The sequence below is a fragment of the Acinonyx jubatus genome, chromosome A3 (assembly GCF_027475565.1).
Source record: "Acinonyx jubatus isolate Ajub_Pintada_27869175 chromosome A3, VMU_Ajub_asm_v1.0, whole genome shotgun sequence".
Classification (NCBI taxonomy): Eukaryota; Metazoa; Chordata; class Mammalia; order Carnivora; family Felidae; genus Acinonyx; species Acinonyx jubatus.
Window position 1 is genome coordinate 6852473 of NC_069388.1, and position 18340 is coordinate 6870812.

The 18340-nt window shown below is 46.6% G+C and overlaps 1 protein-coding gene across 2 annotated transcripts in view; it reads left to right on the forward strand.

Moving 5' to 3' along the window:
- The window catches only part of CBLN4 (cerebellin 4 precursor), a 63324-nt gene that overhangs the window by 4800 nt on the left and 40184 nt on the right, over positions 1-18340 (forward strand). Inside the window, exon 3 of one of the 2 annotated variants that reach the window (XM_027046697.2) lies at positions 1794-1929. In XM_027046697.2, coding sequence (XP_026902498.1) covers positions 1794-1929 — 136 coding nt within the window. Of the gene's footprint in view, positions 1-1793; positions 3129-18340 lie in introns of those variants that run through there. The other variant, XM_027046698.2, reaches the window with a different exon arrangement.

The window sequence follows — 18340 nt, forward strand, 5'->3', positions numbered from 1 at the left end:
AACAGTGTTTATTGGCAGTGGTTATGTATTTAAGCGTTTATCTCAAGATGTGTTTTCATTGTAAAAATAAACAACCATCTTTATAGTTTATTTTCAAAACAGTTAATTTCCAGTTTTCTTCTTTATAGCATCCATTAAGGCTATGACAAGAAACATATAGAAAAATAAACAATTGAATTTATTACCGTCCTAACAAGCAACCATTTAAAAAACGTGGCTTAGTAAAAACTCAGTGACACAGATCACTTTCTGAGATCCCGACTTCAGTTAACCCATATGCAAAAATGAATCTGAAGAAAGTTGTAAGACTAGCAGAGCTTTACAAGTATCTATTACATGAAACAAATTCGCTTTTATTGTTAAACTGCATGAGATACATTTAACCATTGAAAACAAATCTGTGAAGCGGCAAACTACTCAATATACTTTTTACAAAGGGTGTTCTCTGCGTATGTTTTAAAGAGTTTATCCTCAGTTACTCTGATGCTAGGAAATTGTTACAGATTTCACTTCCACAGTGAGCAACATATTTTGTGTTGTGCTTTCTCGGGATATGGGCTTGACCTTACACTCAAAGCCTAGCCTATGATACCCAAATATACTAACACCCAATGGCACCGATGCATGTCTGTGGAATTCTAGTATTCTTTTTATCATACACTCAATGTTTGTGTTGTATACTGTCGCCAGGTGAATGATAGATTACAAATTCTTCTCCCACTTTTACATATCCTAGTGAATGGATTTATCATCCACAGATTTCATTAAAGTGCTTTTTTTTTTTTTAAACACAAAAGGAACGAATATTTAGTAAACAAATTTACTAGCGTGGAAAAGCTTTTCCCAAGCCCCAATATTTAGAAATGTATGTAATATTTAACACAGCATAATAAAAATTGTAGTGGGGAGAAAAGTGAACACATTTTGAGTTTATTATTTGATAATAATGATGAGTTTATGAATTATTGATTCTTTGCTAATTACCCATCGTTGAAATCTTCAGTGGTAGTGGTGATCACTATCGTTTTTACGTTTATTTATTTATTTTGAGAGAGGGAGAGAGTGAGAGCGAGCAGGAGAGGGGCAGAGAGAGGGAGGGAGAGAATCCCAAGCAGGCTCCCTGTTGTCAGCGCAGAGCCCAACGTGGGCTTGAACTCAAGAACTGTGAGATCATGACCTGAGCCGAAATCAAGAGTCAGACGCTTAGCTGGCTGACCCACTTGGGCTCCCCGATCACGATTTTTTAATACACATTGTCAGGGCAAACAGAAAAAGAGCCCCCCCCCCCCCCCCACACACACACACATTCCATAATTTTAAATGAACTGTGGCACTGTCCCTGTTGCAGCTGACTAGTAACTTGAAAGGAAGCTGATAGAATCTTGCTGTATCTCGGTTCATCAGAGCCAAGGACACTGGGCTTCTTTTTACTGATATACTGGGAAGCCTCAGGCTTGCTTCATTACCGGAAGGTTCTTATCGAATATGACAAGTAAATAAGACCACAAGCTTAAGTTATGTGTTGAAGGGAGGCCAGTTTCCGCGAGGCTAGGCCGCTCTCCATGGGTGGTATCCTTTTGTAGGCATCTCAGGAAATTTCCATGGGAGAAGTTAAAAGTTATTTTAATTAAAAAAAAAAAAATCAGCTCAGTGGACCTACTAAGTGCGTAGCCGCCACAGCCAGGATGAATTTACTGAACATCAGCTGGTTTACAAGGTCTTTCCTCTTAGGCATTTTCCATTAGCCCCCAGCAGATGTTTTCAGTGATTTGGTTTTTTTTTTCTTCTCGTAGGTTAACCTGATGTTGAATGGAAAGCCGGTAATATCTGCCTTTGCTGGGGACAAAGATGTTACCCGCGAAGCTGCCACTAATGGGGTGCTCCTCTACCTGGATAAGGAGGATAAAGTTTACCTAAAACTGGAGAAAGGTAACTTGGTTGGAGGCTGGCAGTATTCCACGTTCTCTGGCTTTCTGGTGTTTCCCCTATAGGATTTGATCTCTCCGCGATGTTGATCCAGGGGAGGGGAGGCCCACCCCTGCGTTGTTGGAAGATCACTTCCTCATCATCGGATTGACGTCTTTTATTGGTTTCTCATGGGTGAATATGGATTCTCTTTAAGGATCCTAGGCCTGTCCGAACTGATACACAGTCTCGCAGATGATTTGTGTGTGTGTGTGTTTCAGTATACTTGGATGGGGACTCACAGCAGACAATACCTATCTGTGCTCAAGTGTTAACAGTTTAAAAGCTGTCTGCAAGGTTCATTCTGAATTTAATTTCCTGGAATCACTGAATTCGTTGCAGATGTGGCGTTTTCTTTCTTTGTTTCTAAAAGACTGGCGACCGGGTCTTAAGAATTAGAAAACTCTCAAGTTCTGACTGCAATCAACGGTTAGTATGATACTGCCAAAGAATTGTATGCTGTGTTGATATATTGATTACACTTGTTTTTATTCCTTTGGAACTCGTCTCTTTTGTTCTCTTAAGGTAACTGGGAATTGCTTTTTTCAGTGACTGGCTTTGTGTCTTCTCTACCAATAGGGTAACGAATGGCTTGCCCGCAAATTTACCCTGTGAGATCACCAACATGACTTCCCTTAACAAAAAAGAATGCTTCATAGTTGTATTTTAATTATATATGTGAAAGAGTCATATTTTCCAAATTATATTTTCTAATAGGAAGAATAGATCATAAATCTGACGAGGAAAAAAGTTGCTTCCCCGAGTTCTAAGTGCTCAGCCCCCAGAACCTCCACCAGATCGTCCTCCTCCCTGGGAAATCTTATACTTTCTTGCTCAGCTTGAATTACCATGATTGATAATAACCACTTTATTAAAAACCTGAGGGATTTTTTTCCCTTAGACCTGACCACTTTATTAACTGGAGATGGGATGCCCCTGTTTTTAATTATACCTATTTTTCAAGCCTTCTGTCGTGTTTGGAAGTATCATCTGGTTTTGCCTTAATTCCTTAAATTGTATATATTTATCTGTTTAGCTAATATTACATCCAAATATCCCATATCTAAACTTAGTGCAATATCTTATTTTGTCTTTTGTACAGGTCATATGAACTCACAAAATTACTTATGTCTCTGTCATAGAATAAAGGTTAATATACGTTAGCCGAATTGTTTTGTCCTTTTGGCTCGGGAAATATGTATTCTATGTGGTTTACTTCCTCTTTCTCACCAACCCTTCTTTCCTTCCCCCCTATCATTTCTTTTTCTGGGAGTTTTTTGTGTTTTTTTTTTTTTTTTTTTAATTTTAACGTTTATTTATTATTGAGAGACAGAGAGACACAAAGCATGAGGAGGGGAGGGGCAGAGAGAGGGAGACACAGAATCTGCAGCAGGCTCCAGGCTCCAAGCTGTCAGCACAGAGCCCGACGTGGGGCTTGAACTCACAGACCATGAGATCATGACCTGAGCCGAAGTCGGACGCTCAACTGACTGAGCCACCCAGGCGCCCCTTTTCTGGGAGTTTTTAAGAAAAGCTTTCTGAATCTGGGGGGAGTGTCCTCTGAATTGGCATAGGAAGTCTTTCCTGGGTTTAATCCATTCAAATCCAGGAGTTGTCAGCCTGCCAAAAGAGAATCATTGGACTTAGTAAACTCTTCTTTCGGAATGGACTTACCGTTAGGTAGTCAAGTTGAGAAAATTTGCTAAAATCTCGTCAGAGTGCTCAGTGAGTGAGTGCGTGGTGAGGAGGCTGAAGACCACTCAACGGGAAGACTTGGGGGAAAGTTCCGTCCCTTTCACAACACTAAGAGACAGATGGAATATTACGGTGTCTTTTGTGGAGGGACTATTATTATAGATGTCTCATCTGGAGCTCTGGCTCCATTTCCTGGTCTTTTCTCAATTAAAGCAATTAAAAGGGCCCCTTTTGTAGACGGTGGCAGCGAGGAAGGTGTTCGAGGACCCTGTGAGAGAAAACACACGGGCAGGTTTTCCAGCATAATTGTGATTAATCACCCAGTCAAAATATTCATTCATCCCAGGGAGACTCTCCTCCTTCCTCAAGAAGAATTAACTGGAGATGTTGGCGTTGGATCCTCCGTGTTTTGCTTGGCAAGTTACTCTTCAGCTGGCTTCCAGTCAGAAGCTTTCCTCCTTTGTGACTGTGCTGTGTAAGAACACAATACTGCACAGGGGACTTCCATCTGGGGACGTGTGGCATCCTCGGAAATACACCTGCTCTAACATAACCTTCCCCCTGGCTCTCTGTATTCAGGGCTTGCGTCTATACCTTGCAACGGACTGGTTTACACTTGAATAAATGAATAAATATGCTGTTAGTCATTGTTTTGGCAAAATGGCTCAAGGGTATTTGCATTAGTAATGGACGCCTGTGATGGACCAGAGAAAAGGTGGCGCTTAAACAAAATAGACCAACGTATAAGTGTCTTTATCAACATGCTTGTGGCCGTCCTTTGGGGCTTGCTCTGATTTTTCTTGAGTTTTCTGAACAGAAGAGAACATCGGCAAAGGGCTTGACTGTAATTCCTAAGCTTCAGTGTAGATATTTCGGAATGCAAAATCCATTCAAAACCTCCCAGAAAAAATTAATATAAAAAGGCACACAGGGGCACCTGGGTGGCTCAGTTGGTTAAGCATCCCACTTCAGCCGAGGTCATGATCTTGCGGTTCATGGGTTCGAGCCCCGCATTGGGCTGTGTGCTAACAGCTCAGAGCCTGGAGTCTGCTTCGGATTTTGCTCTCTCTCTCTCTCTCTCTCTCTCTCTCTCTGTCCACCCCTCCCCCGCTTTTCACAGTCTTTCTCTCTCTCACAAATAAGTAAACATTAAAAAAATTAAAAAAAAAAAAGGCACTGAAGCTGTGGCCATCAAGTGTGGGAAGGCACCTGTAACAGGCAGGAGCCCCAGTGGGGAGATCAGACGTCTGATTAATGTGGTCAGAATGAAAGCCTTAGGTTCTTATTCCAAAGTGGGTCTAGCTAATTAGAGCTACCCAGACATCATGGCTGGAAAGGTAAGATTGAAGTGAGGGAACAGAAGGGACAGAATGATTTAGTCCGGGGAGCATAGATTTTGGACAGACATTGGATGGAATTCTACAACTTTCACTTACCAGCTGTGTGACGTTGGGCAAGTTTCCTCACCTCTCCGAGCTTTCGTTATTTCATTTGTAAACAACACATTGTTGTGGGAATTTACTGAGACTTGTGCAGGGCCTGGTGCTCTGTCAGGAAGCTCAAGTAAGCGCTGACTGTTACTACTAACGCTTTAAGCCCTAACACAGCCAAGAAGCACGTAGGCCAGAAGGCGGATGTTACTGTTGGCATGGTGAAGGGTCAAAGATTGAGCACGAGTGGGATGGGTTGAAGGCATCAGAAGTACTTCCAGAAATGGCACCAGGTGCTTCCCTGCATATCCTATGACTTGAAAGCAGTTTTCAGAAATTGCTCGGTCCACAAAAATGCTAATTGAACACAGGATTTGCATCGGCCCTGTCCACATTCATCAATGCCAGCACCGTTCCTCCCGATCTCCTTTGACTGTTCCTTGATCTATTGATCGACAAACGCAAGCAATTGTCTGCAGCCAGCGTTTTCTCCCTAACAGAATCCCAAGAAAACAAAACTGGAGGAAATAAAGAGCTAGTGTGTAGGATCTCACCGATACCAGCTTCTTTTCGGGTACTCCCCGTGACCACAGATTCTGTTGGGACATGATTATGTAATTAAAATCTTTCTTTCTTCCTTTCTTTCTCTGTTTTTGAAGTAAGCCTGTTTTCCCCTTTCCTTTTGGTTTCTGGAAATCAAAATAGCTGTGTTTTTTCTTTTGGCCTCTCCCTTTCAACAAGTTCCTGCTTTGTATCTTGAAATAAATCTCTTCAACTAATGTTGAGATTATCCTTCTTTTTTTTTATTTAAAAAAATTATTTTAATGTGTATTTACTTTTGAGAGAGAGAAAGAGACAGTGTGAGCGGGGCAGGGGCAGAGACAGAGAGTGGGAGACACAGAATCGGAAGCAGGCTCCAGGCTCTGAGCGGTCAGCTCAGAGCCCGACGTGGGGCTCAAACTTACGAATCGTGAGATCATAACCTGAGCCAAAGTCGGACGCTTACCCGACTGAGGCACCCACGTGCCCCGAAGTTATCCTTCTAATGTGTCACACGCTTTGGTAGGTGCTGGATTTGTAGAAGTGATGACACCTGCCCTTTCCAGAGCTCCCTAAACATCAGACGCAGAATCCCCACAAGGAGCCACAGTGGTGTAAACGTGGTTCCATCTCACCTTCTGACTGAGAGCACTTGGCTTTGTCAACCCACCTTTCCTGTTTAAACCACCTGTCCCCAGAACAATGGTAATCCACTGGTTATAGCAAGGTCCTCAAGTTGGTTGACCTAGTGACCATGGCAAAGTGATGAGCAGAAGAGAAAGGTGACAGCATCTGATAACAGTTCACGTTCAGAGAGGTGGAGCTTAAGTGGAATTCTTGGGCTAAGTGGTTTTCTTTGGGGGGGGGCGGGATTTAAGAAGTTGCTTTCTAAAATAGGTTTCTTGGGGGCACTTGGGTGGCTCAGTCGGTCAAGCGTCCGACTTCAGCTCAGGTCACGATCTCGCGGCTTGTGGGTTTGAGCCCCGCGTCAGGCTCTGTGCTGCCCGTGCCGAGTCTGGAACCTGCTTTGGATTCTGTGTCTCCCTCCCTCTCTGCCCCTCCCCCACTCACACTCTGTGTGTGTCTCCCTCTCTCTATATCTCAAAGGTAAATAAACGTTAAAAAAAAGGAAAAAAATTTAAAAAAACATTAAAAAAAATTAAATAGGTTTCACTGTCCTGTCTATTGCAGGCCTACCTTTAATATGGGTTTCACATGCCTTAGAATAAAAAAGATGTGTTTTGTGGTTTTTTTGGCCCCTCCCCACCCCGACCTCTCCACAGACAACTCCTTTGTGAATTTGATCTTGAAGTTCTTTTAAGTCAGCTTTTCAAACTAATGTACATAAGAATCGTCTGGGAATGTTGATAGAAATGTCGATTCCGACACGGTGGGTCTGGGGTGGGGCCTGAAACTGCCTTCCAACAAGCTCTCAGATGATGCTGATGGTCCCGGCTCGGGTACCAGACGCCGAATGGTGAGACCTTCCACGGCTGTTTCTTAAAGCCTTGTTACTCAAAGTGTGGTCTGTGGCCCAGTGGCACCCACATCACCTGGGGGCTTGTTAGAAGCCCCAGGTGGGGTTTAGACTCACCCCAGACCTCCCGAGTTGGAATGTGCATTTTTAAAGAGGTCCTTCTTGCCCTGCCCCGTGGCTTATAGGCGCAGTAGAGTTTATGAAGCTCCATCTTGGAGGAAACCCCCGGGCCACCTGCACCAGACTCTCGTGGGCTGGGCCTCAGGCAGCTGCAGCTGAACGAGGTCCTCAGGTGATTCCCTAACCTCGGTGCGTCCTGGGTGCAGGGTAGTTCCTTGCAGTGACCCGGAAGTACAAACGCTCCTGTCATCCTACTACTTACAACGCAGTGAGCTGAAGGCAGCTCGCCAGACGCTTTCATGCGGGTGAATATGGGACTCTTGCTCTGGGGTGGGGCAAAGGCTCCCGGGATTGCTGCCCATTTGCGCAGAGGAAGGACCTACAGGAAGACTTTGCCTGGAGCCAAGATGTGGGAGACCCTCGCGTGCAAACGAAGGTAAGTCGCCCACAGAGCGTGGCTGTCTCGTGAAGACGGAAAATCCTTAGTGACATTCCTCACTTTGTGAGCATTTGTCCTGAAATAAAGATGTAGTTACATCGTGCTTTTCGTTGTAATTGAAGTGAGCCTTCTCCAGGATTGCAATGCCTTTATCTGAGTACAGTTGGCATTTGACTTCAGAGGACACTGCTCAGTTGAGTAAAGGGTGTGTGTGTGTGTGTGTGTGTGTCAGAGAGAGAGAGGGAGAATGTGCTCAGAAGGCTCAACGACAACAGTAATTTCCCGTAGGCCATTCAGTACACTGAAAATGCATCCAAGGGCAGAAGTCTCCCTTAACAATTTTTAGGACCAATTGGTGGTATTTACGATGAGAGACACATTATACGAACTAAGGAAGTCTTTATTTCCCCCTGGGGTTTCCCGGAGAACATAAAGTTTGACCCTGTGACTTTCCAGGAAGCCCTAGAGGGCATCGGTGTGCCTGTTCCTGGGGAAGGTTGAGGGACTCCCAAAGAAGGGCTCTGTGCTGGCAGATTGGAGGTGATAGAGGAACGCCCCACTGCTGTCGTGTTGTGGTTTGTTTTGTTTCGTCGTTGTACCGTCTGTAGCCCACTGTTTTGACCGGGCAGTTACCCATTTGGCCCAGAACGATGGCCAGTCTGCACAACTCAGCGTCCAGGATGGGGCTGGGGGGCTTTGAGCCTTTTCTGTGTCCACACAAATGGACCCAGCTCCCTTTGTAAGCTGTTTTCCTTCCAAGCTCCTTAGCTCTCTAGAAATAAACAGTCACGAGTGTTTCTCCTCAAATAGCTTGGCTTTTCCTTTGAGTGTTAGCGTTGTTAACATCACAGTGGAAAAAGTGTCATGCCTCCCCCCACGTAAAAAAAAAAAACAAAAATGGAACAACTACTGGCATAAGAAGCATTCCATCAAAGAACTAATACACTGGGATAAAAACCAATTCAATAAAAAGCTCGGAAAAAAGAATGCTAAAATTTCATTGATATCTAACATGAATGACAGCCGAGTGAAAAGGAGTAAAGTTGGTTCCGGTTTCTGTTCAAGTTTTGTTTTGTTTCTTTTAATTGCTTTCTCTCTCCGAGTGCCGAGGTCGGTTCTCGGCAGGTAAAAGGATGCTGTCTCACCGGCAAAGATACCCGCTTCTCTTCATTAGGGTGACACTGTGATCCACGGGCTCCGAAAGTGCTAGATTCTGCCCTTCCATTTCTTGGCCAGCCTGATTGGAAGGAAAAAGTGCTGTCGAAGGAGTCTGGTAACTTCTCTCCAGGGAGAGGAACGCCCCACATTTCAGTAATTCAGGGAAGCTGTTTCTGAGCTTGGAAGGAAGCCACATCCATCTCCCTGCCTGAGGACAGAGTCTCAGGACGGGAGGCTTCAAGATTTAGCCGCAGCACCAGAAGCGCCTGGGGTCTGTCTCTGGGGATGTAGGACTTTGCCCGTGTCCCCTCTCCCAAGAAGACAAGACAATATTTTACAAGCATCTGTACAGGGAACTGTGGAGCCCAAAAGCCATTTAAAAAGCCCTGTTTTGCAAGATTTTCTTTTCTTTGGCTGACTTGGTTGTTAAAGATTAAAGGCAAAAATATCAGGTCCTCCTTTACTGTCAGAGATTGGCACAATGTCATGAGTTGAAGTTGGCAAGAATCACAAAGTCATCCGTGACTTTCTGAGAGTGAGAGGCCCCGTCTGTTAGAAAGGAAATAAGGCAAGAACCTTCTCTCAGAGTTTGGACACCTCCATTTAAAAAAAAAAAAAATTTTTTTTTAACATGTATTCATTTTTGGGGGAGAGAGAGAGAGAGAGAGACAGAGCGCGAGAGGGGGAGGGGCAGAGAGAGAGGGAGACACAGAATCCAAAGCAGGTTCCAGGCTCTGAGCTGTCAGCACAGAGGCCAACGTGGGGCTCGAACTCCGGGCCGAGAGATCATGACCTAAGCTGAAGTCGGATGCTTAGCCAACTGAGCCACCCAAGTGCCCCTCCATTTTTTTTTAAGTTGATTAAACAATCACATACATATTGGGTACCTACTGTGTGCCCCACATTCTGTAAACTTAGAATCTGCTCTTTCATTGTTCCTACAAGTTCCAAACCTCTTTATAAATGCTTCTTCACTTTCAGGGTGGAAATCCTGCAATCTGGAAATCAGAACGTGGTGCTAGGCTCCATAAACACTAACGATGTGTGTTTTGAAATGATCTGGGCGACCTCATTACTGCTTTCACCATAATGTACTTTCAGAGTCAGACCTTGCTTAAAATGAAGAATGATACAGAGGTGCCCTGTACAGTTGTGGGAGTTGTACACTGCACTATCTCAGGAGTGTGCCACTTCTATCCTGTTATTCTAACAAAATAGGCACATTACAACAATCTTCTGACACATGAAAATATCTTTAACGAGGAGGTCCTCTACTGAATTTGCATGAGAGTACCTGGTTAGTGGTAGCCTGGAGAGAAGGAAGCGGCTTTCTTTCCTGAATCTGTCCATCGTATCTTATTTCTAACGACTGTCTTTGGTTCTGAGAAGTCAGGGCATCAGGCCTACAAACCACAGCGTCTGGGTTAGATGACCCGGTACCCGTCCCTGCTTACCTGTCAGTTTGGAACTCAGGTCTCTGGTCCGCTGCAGCCCATGGGAAATCCCCACTGACACCCAGAACCAGCCTTCCTCTTGTGAGCCAATAAGCCCGGCTTCCTTGAAAGTGTCGCAGGTTAAATACGAATCTATAAATTTAGGTTTGCAAGGAAAACAAAAATCTTTGAAAATCTTCTATAACTCAACTTTATTTCTGCCTCCAAGAACTCCCCTCCCCCCAGTTTAGACTGGCTAGTAGAAAATTTCTCATTTTTTTCTTGCTCAGCTCATTGGCCGTGGATTTGGGTAATAGTTCAGGGCCTTATGGCTTGTGGGTGGGGAGAGGCCTACTTGGCCCGAGGGCCGTGTTGATTTGGCTGAGGTGGCCCAGAGTCTTATGGTCTATTTTTTTTTTTAATTAAAATTCTTAAAAGAATGTTTATTTTTTGAGAGAGAGATAGAGTGTGCATGGGGGAGGGGCAGAGAGAAAGGGAGACACAGAATCGGACGCAGGCTCCAGGCTCTGAGCTGTCAGCACAGAGCCCGACGTGGGGCTCGAACTCACGGATCGCGAAATCATGACCTGAGCTGAAGTCGGAGGCTTAACCGACAGAGCCACCCAGGCGCCCCAGTCTATTTGTTTTCTGCCACCTACTTCTCTTAAGGAGGTGAGGAAACAGTGAACAACCTGCTTGACAGGTGCAGGAGGGAAAGAAGAGAAGAGGAGAGAAGGAGTGTGTTCTCATTGTCAAAATCTTCTCCCGCCGCTGGCGTGTGCCCAGCCCGTGGAGCGAGCCTGGGTGTGCGGGCGGTCTGGACACAATTCACGTGACTGTGCGCCCATCTCTCCGACTTCCTGACCCGGTTCTGAGCTTTGGGACTCCCGCTGTGCTTCCTACTATGTGCACACGCGTCCCTTCCTCCTGCCAGAGTCTGGGCTCACAGAACAGAAATGATGAAGTGTTAGTCCCTGTGGAGAGCCCTGCTTTCAGAAATAGTTCCCATGGTGCAACTAAAAGGCTTTCCAGGGGAACGTAACTTCTAGAAGAGTCTGGCTCATGCTGGCTTAGAGGGAATCCACTTCCTTACCTCCCTTGGTAGGTGTCTGGTCTTCTGTCATTTCTGTTACTGATGAAGCTGAAGAGTGCCAGGAAGGTTTTCTGGGACCTGCCTTCAGCCCATCCACGAGGAATTATTTTTCCCTGTGGCTTTGCAGGCTCTTGGAAAGAGGGATGCAGTGACCTTGGGCATGTGACCAGTCCTGTCTGCCTTGCCTACGTAAGAGGGTTAGAATGCCCTTCAGGTGTTTTTGAACCTTGTTGCAAGAGCCCCTTGGGATTCTTTTTAAAAATATTGTAATGTCTTCCCCTACCGTCAAAATTCCTGATTCATTAAGCCTTAGTGAGGAGGGCTCTGGAAATCTGCATTTTTGACCAACACCACAGGGGATTCTGCTGCTAGTTGTTTCTCTAATACCTTTTGAGTAGTTAAATGAAAATACATCCTGGGGCTTTACAAACCACAAAGCACCATGCTAATGTGAAGATTGTTCTTAAGACTGTAATTTAGAAGGTCTGACAAATCATTGCTCATTGTCTTAAAAAAATTTTTTTTAATGTTTACTTATCTTTGAGAGAGAGACAGAGCACAGAGCGTGAGCAAGGGAGGGGCAGAGAGAGAGGGAGACACAGAATCCGAAGCAGGCTCCAGACTCTGAGCTGTCAGCACCGAGCCCGACGCGGGGCTCGAACTCACAAACCGTGAGATCATGACCTGAGCTGAAGCCAGATGCTTAACTGACTGAGCCCCCCAGGCGCCCCAGTCATTGTCTTTTATTTTATTATTATTATTATTTTTAATATACGAAATTTATTGTCAAATTGGTTTCCATACAACACCCAGTGCTCATCCCAACAGGTGCCCTCCTCAATACCCATCATCCACCCACCCCTCCCTCCCACCCCCCATCAACCCTCAGTTTGTTCTCAGTTTTTAAGAGTCTCTTATGCTTTGGCTCTCTCCCACTCTAACCTCTTTTTTTTTTTCTTTTTTCCTCCCCCTCCCCCATGGGTTCCTGTTAAGTTTCTCAGGATCCACGTAAGCATTGTCTTCTAGATGCAGCCACTAAGTTTGCCCCAAACGGGGGAGTCTCAAAGTGAGAAGTTGCTTTTTAAATTCCCCACCTAAAGAGTCTGCTCTCTGTAATATTAATGGCGGCTTCATTTTCCCTCGTGTTCCCCGAATTATCCAATTAATGCCTGTTTGCTTAGCAAATTTTCAGACGATGCTGCAGGTGATGGGTAAAAACAGAAAGGTCAGGGCACCTGGATGGCTCAGTCGGTTGAGCATCCACCTCTTGATCTCGGTTCAGGTCTTGACATTAGTGTCGTGAGTTCGAGCTCCATGTTGGGCTCCATGCTGGGCGTGGAGCCTCCTGAAAAAACAAAAAACCAAAACCAGCCAAACAAACCCCTAAAAACCCCAGCAAACTATTCTAGGGCTTCCTGCTGACCCCACTAGCGTCTCTGATTTATTGGGGTCCGTGGGATAGGGGTTGGAGCCCACAAATCTGTCCCGTTTATCAGTTTCTCCGGGTGACTCCAGTGACCTGTTAGATTTTAGAGATGCCCTGGAGTGACTTTTCGAATATTGCCATCATTCAGTGCCAAACAAGAACTCTGCTTTCACCCATCTTTTTATTTAAAATTCATAAAAAATAGGGGCGCCTGGGTGGCTCACTCGGTTAAGCATCCAACCTCCGCTCAGATCACGTTCTCATGGTCTGTGGGTTCGAGCCCCGGGTCGGGCTCTGGGCTGACAGCTCGGAGCCTGGAGCCTGCTTCGGATTCCGTGTCTCCCTCTCTCTCTGCCCCTCCCCGCCCTTACGCGCGCGCGCGCGTTCTCTCTCTCTCTCTCTCTCAAAAATATTAAATTAAAAAAAATAAAAATCATAAAAATATCTGCTCCACATTTTGGGTCAGAATCGGTACAAACTTGCCGAAGCCTCTTGGTGCTGGTGGAGTGTGATGTGTGGGCAGCAAGGTGCAAGGCTGGGGTTGCAGTCTGGGGACAGCAGCCCAATGCCTTCCTCCCCAGGCCTCTCAGGGCGAGCGGTGGGGAACAGGCTGAAGGGAGGCCCCGAGAGAGCTCCCAACCTCCTGGCTCCCCAGGCACTGGAGATCCTTGTTCAATGTGTGCAAGCCTTCAGTTGCTCTGAGGGGAGCCAAGAATGTCGCTCTGGGCTGCCGGTGACTAATGCTGGTGGTGCCCGCAGCATTCTACTAATTGTGAGGTTACCCGTTCAGGGGCTTCCCCTGGGGGGGGTACCTGGAGCACTTCCAGATGTGGAGACTCCCCCTCTGGCCGCCTCCTGCTGCCTGTGCGAAGCCACGAGCTCTGCGAGGCGGTTGCTGAAGAATCGAGGTGCTGGGAGAACCCAGACAAGCACCGAGAACAACTAAGCCCATCGCTTCCTGAAGCACTAGCTCTGCACAGAGGGAACACCTGCTTGGGGTAGCGAATTTCAGGTGGTTCAGAGGAACAACAAGAATTCTAGACCTAATCTTACTGCCCAGAGATGATCACTGTTAACATCGCAGACATTTGTGTATGCATTCATTTAAAAAAAAAAAAAAAGGGCCGTACCATTCAGCTCTGCAACTTTCTTGTTCTCTGAATATATATATCATTAATATGTTTTCTTTTTAGTATCACCTCGAATTTTTTTTTTTGTTCTGTTGAAGCAATAAAAATTTTAACAAGTTGTACATACAGTGCTGAATTCTTTTTCCTGAGTCATTTGAGAGTATGCCCCCTTATCCCCAAACAAGTTAGTGTTTATTTCTTACAAATGAGGAAATTCTTCTGTGTGGCTATCATAGAACCGTAAAAGTCAGGAAATTAATACTGATGCATTACTGCCATCCTGTTCAAGTGTCACCAGCGGTCCCCATAACGTCCTCTATAGCAAGAGGTTCCAGGTCAAAAGCCTGTGTTGCATTCTGTCACCATGTCCCTTCAGACGCCGTTGGTCCAGAATGTCTCTTGACTCTGTGGCTGGCTCTTTGCAGCCTGCACGCTTTTGTGGTCGACAGGCCAGTGCTTTATTTTGTCGCGTGTCCCTCACTTTGGGTTTGTCTGATCCTTCCTCACGATTGGATTCAGGTTACACATCTTCACCAGGGTTATTCCAGGAGCGTTTCTGCCCTGCATCACACAATTGAATTTCTTCTTCTCATTGACAATGTCGTTCTGATTGTCACATTACGGTGCTGTCTGCCAGACTTGTCCACTGTAGTTGCTTTTTTCTGCTTTGGAAGTAAGAGGGATTTGATGGGGAGGAGCTTTGAGACCATGTAAGTATCCCGCTTATCACCGAACTGTTAGTCTCTACTTGTGTGGACTCCTGGTTTCCTACTTTATTCATTGGGTTATAATCCATTACTACCATTAGTTACTTAGATGCTCAAATCATCTTCAGTTTGGTTTCAGATTCTTTTCTTTTAGAACATGTTTCTGTCATTCTTTGAGCACGTTGTTGCACAAAAAGATGTTGCAGACTCTTGTACTTTTTCTTCCCCAGCACTTTCTCCAAGGCTCTGGTTCCTTTTAGTGGATATTGGTACTTAGAAGCCAAGATCTGGGAGCTGGGTGTGCTTACCGCTGGTGCCTGTGTTCCCACACATTCTCAACGGACAAGCTAGGGAATATGTGTGGAACACACACACAAACACAAATCTATCCATCCATCCATCATCTGTCCATCTGTCAAAGATGTGAGTGTATCCCAAGAGTCTCCGATTCCTGTCCAACACACGGATTTCATTCAGAAATTGGAGGTTCCACATTTGAACATCACTTCTCTGAAAGCAAAGAACCCGGCTCAGGTGGTTCTTAATTTACTTGCTGATCCATCCCTCTGAATGTAACTGATCTCCATTTTCTACCATTGTCCCTTCCCCTGCGTGGATGCTGTCGTTTCCTCACTGGGGGATCCAGCATCTCATGCCTCCCCTCCTGGCACCGGTGTGGAAACCTTCCTCACTCCACCTGCACACCTGCCATAGGGTTGCTTCCCCTGTGTGAATTCTCTCCTCATCCACATGGGCGTACAACATCCCAAAGCAGGTCACCCGTCCATGTGGATGTCTTTTCCACTCTGCTTGGGGATCAGTAATGCCCTGGCCCATCACACACACACACACACACACACACACACACACGCACGCACGCACGCCTACAACCTGTCTTGTATATTTGTTTTGCAACACTGTTGCCATATGGTTTATTTGTGTGCTTTTTCTTTGCCTGTCTCCCTGTTTTGAATGTAACTACCATCATTGAGTGACTTTGTTTCTTTTGTCACTTCAAGTCTTGGCGTAGTAGGGACTCTCTATCGTTGATTGACGGTATGCTAGAGGTATTTGTCCACTTTCATGGGGTCATGTTCTAATTGTCAGGTGGCCTTTGAGAATGAGGTTGGCCATTTAGCATTTGCAGTAGATTTCTTCCCTGTGGCAATCATTCTTGCCGCCGAAAATATTTCTGGTTCTCCCCCCTTCCAGGCACATGGGGAGACCACATGGTGAGTATATGGCCAGGCGACATGCCAGTGAAATGAGAGCAGAAGTGATGGTGTCACTTCCATGACGACACTTTCAAAGCCCATGTGCAATGTGCTTTGTTCCTGTCTCTTTCCTCTGGTGACCGTGAGAAGAACATGTGGAACTGTCTTCCTCAGTCCAGGACTTCAGTCGTGATAAACACAGTCCCCCCTACTGACCTGTGTTGGGCATGGAGCATGAGCAGCAGAAAACATCTGATGTGTACTCGTTTGAGATTCCTATTTTGTTGCTGTTGCGTGCCCTAGACGATCCCAGCGAAGCAGTGTTTAAACAACAACAAGAAGAAAAACTCACGACATTTTTCTTCATAATAACACTTTCCGCTTGCAAGAAATAGTTCGCAAATGAGCAGAGCAGAATCTGGATTATGACCTTTGGAGGAGAGGGGAGCAAAGGAGCAAGCGTGAACTGACCCCCAATTTTCTGTAGCCGTGAAAAAGCACGTCAACCGGCGGTGCCACCAAAGTGTTCTGAACATGCACCAGAGACGCGTTCAGAACAGGCAGGTGATGGGCTGGATGACCAAGCATCTCATTTCCTCCCCTAATTTCTGTGATTATCAAAATGGCAGAGTACAGCCGGCCCACTAAAATCCCTCTTGGAGGGCTGACCCGCAGCTCCCCACACATCTCTGTCTCCATGCTGTGTCCAAGTGAGGACTTCCTAGGTCATCCTTCACCTGCCTTGGGTCACAGGCCACGTGGCCACACCTCATGCAAGTGGCCTGTTGGGCCAACTCTCTGGCTTTGAATCTTCTCAGGTTTCTTTGATTGATTTGCTTATTTACGTATCTGACGTTTCAAGGGCCTGGACGGGGCAGGGGTGGAGGGAGTACGGATGAATGCGACAAGGCCTGTGTGATGGTAGAAATGCTCTGTTTAGGTGTGAGGGTGGCAAGGTTGCAGCTGAGGGAGAAACTGCTCCAGGAACACTCCCTCACAGCTGGGTGGTTCCGTCACCTTCATCCTCTGAGGACCCCGTGCCTTTTCTCCAAAATGAAAGATTCCCATTTCCTAACCAATAGGGTCAGAACCCGGAGACCCCCATTCCCCTCCTCAGCCTTTCTCACCCCACACCTCAGGCAAACTCAGTCAGCACGACTAGGTCTGCACGTGTCCCATGAGCTCAGGCAGGTGCTAGCAGCTGTGGGTAGGTTCTCTGTTAAGAGAATGGCGCTCGTCACCTTCCGGGTGGTCTTCATGTGTCATCTCCTACCCCGCGTAGGTCTAGGGTGGAGTCTGAGGTTTCACCCTGCGGGTAAGATCTGCTAATTGACGGTTGATGTCGCTGGTCCTTGGGCGACACTTGGAGTACAAGGCATGGCGGGGAGACAGTTCCTGCTCTGGTGGAGGTCAGCATCTCGAGAAGACAAAGGGAAGCCAGAAAATAGGGGAGAGAACCACACACGTGGAGACAGAAATGGACGTAGATGCGATGCTGCGCTCGTTTGCACACTATCCTGAGGGTCAGGTTTTCAGTAGGGTCTCTCACAGTGATGTCACCGCTGGGGTTCACAGGAAGTGGGTGCTGAGACAGAAAATACTGTAGAGAGGTCAACATATGGAAAGGAAGGGAGCGGAAGCAGGACCGAGCAGAGGGAGAAGTCAAAGTGAGGTGCGGACCAGCAAAGCTTTGGGCAGGCCAGGGGGCAGCGTCGGAGCAAACACTGCCCATCAGAGCCCCGCACCGGGCCAAACGGCCAGGCCCTCCACACACCCACACGTCCTTGCTCGGAGGGGAGGATGCGCGTGGCCTCAGCAAGGCTACTCCCTGCAGTTGAGGCAGGGCCTGAAGGGTTGAGAGCGGAAGTCTGTTGCCTGCGCATCTCCTGGAGCAAGCCCTTCCCCGCAGGAGGGGTCTGAACGCTGCTTTCTGAAGAGCTCGGGCAGACCTCCTCTCTCATGATGAGAAACTGAAACATTTAGGGGCTGGCTTTGTACGGCTGCTTTGGAGCTGGTGGGTATAGTGACTGACAAGTGAATTTCCCAAATGGGGTTTTCCCACAAGACGTGGCCGCTCAGAACATTAGTTGTGCAGAACTCTTGGAGGATGAAGGCTTCCGCTTATTTGTAGGAAGTGGCGAAGTGATCCCGGCAGCTCGGCCACTTGGAGGTGAGGGTCCATCTGGCAGGGGGAGCCGTGGCCGTTGTCATGGCTGCAGCGCCACAGCTACGAAAGGCTAGCGGCTTAAATAAAATCCGGAAACGTCAGGGTGTACCTAAGGCAGTCACAGAAAGATAATCCGGAGATTGTCATCTTGGTTGCTTAGGGTTTCTTTTTCTTTTTGTTTAACGTTTATTCATTTTTAAGAGACAGCATGAGCAAAAGAGGGGCAGAGACAGAGGGAGACAGAATCCGAAGCAGGCTCCAGGCTCCGAGCCGTCAGCACAGAGGCTCAAACCCACGAATCGCAAGATCGTGACCCGAGCTGAAGTCGGATGCTCAACCGACTGAG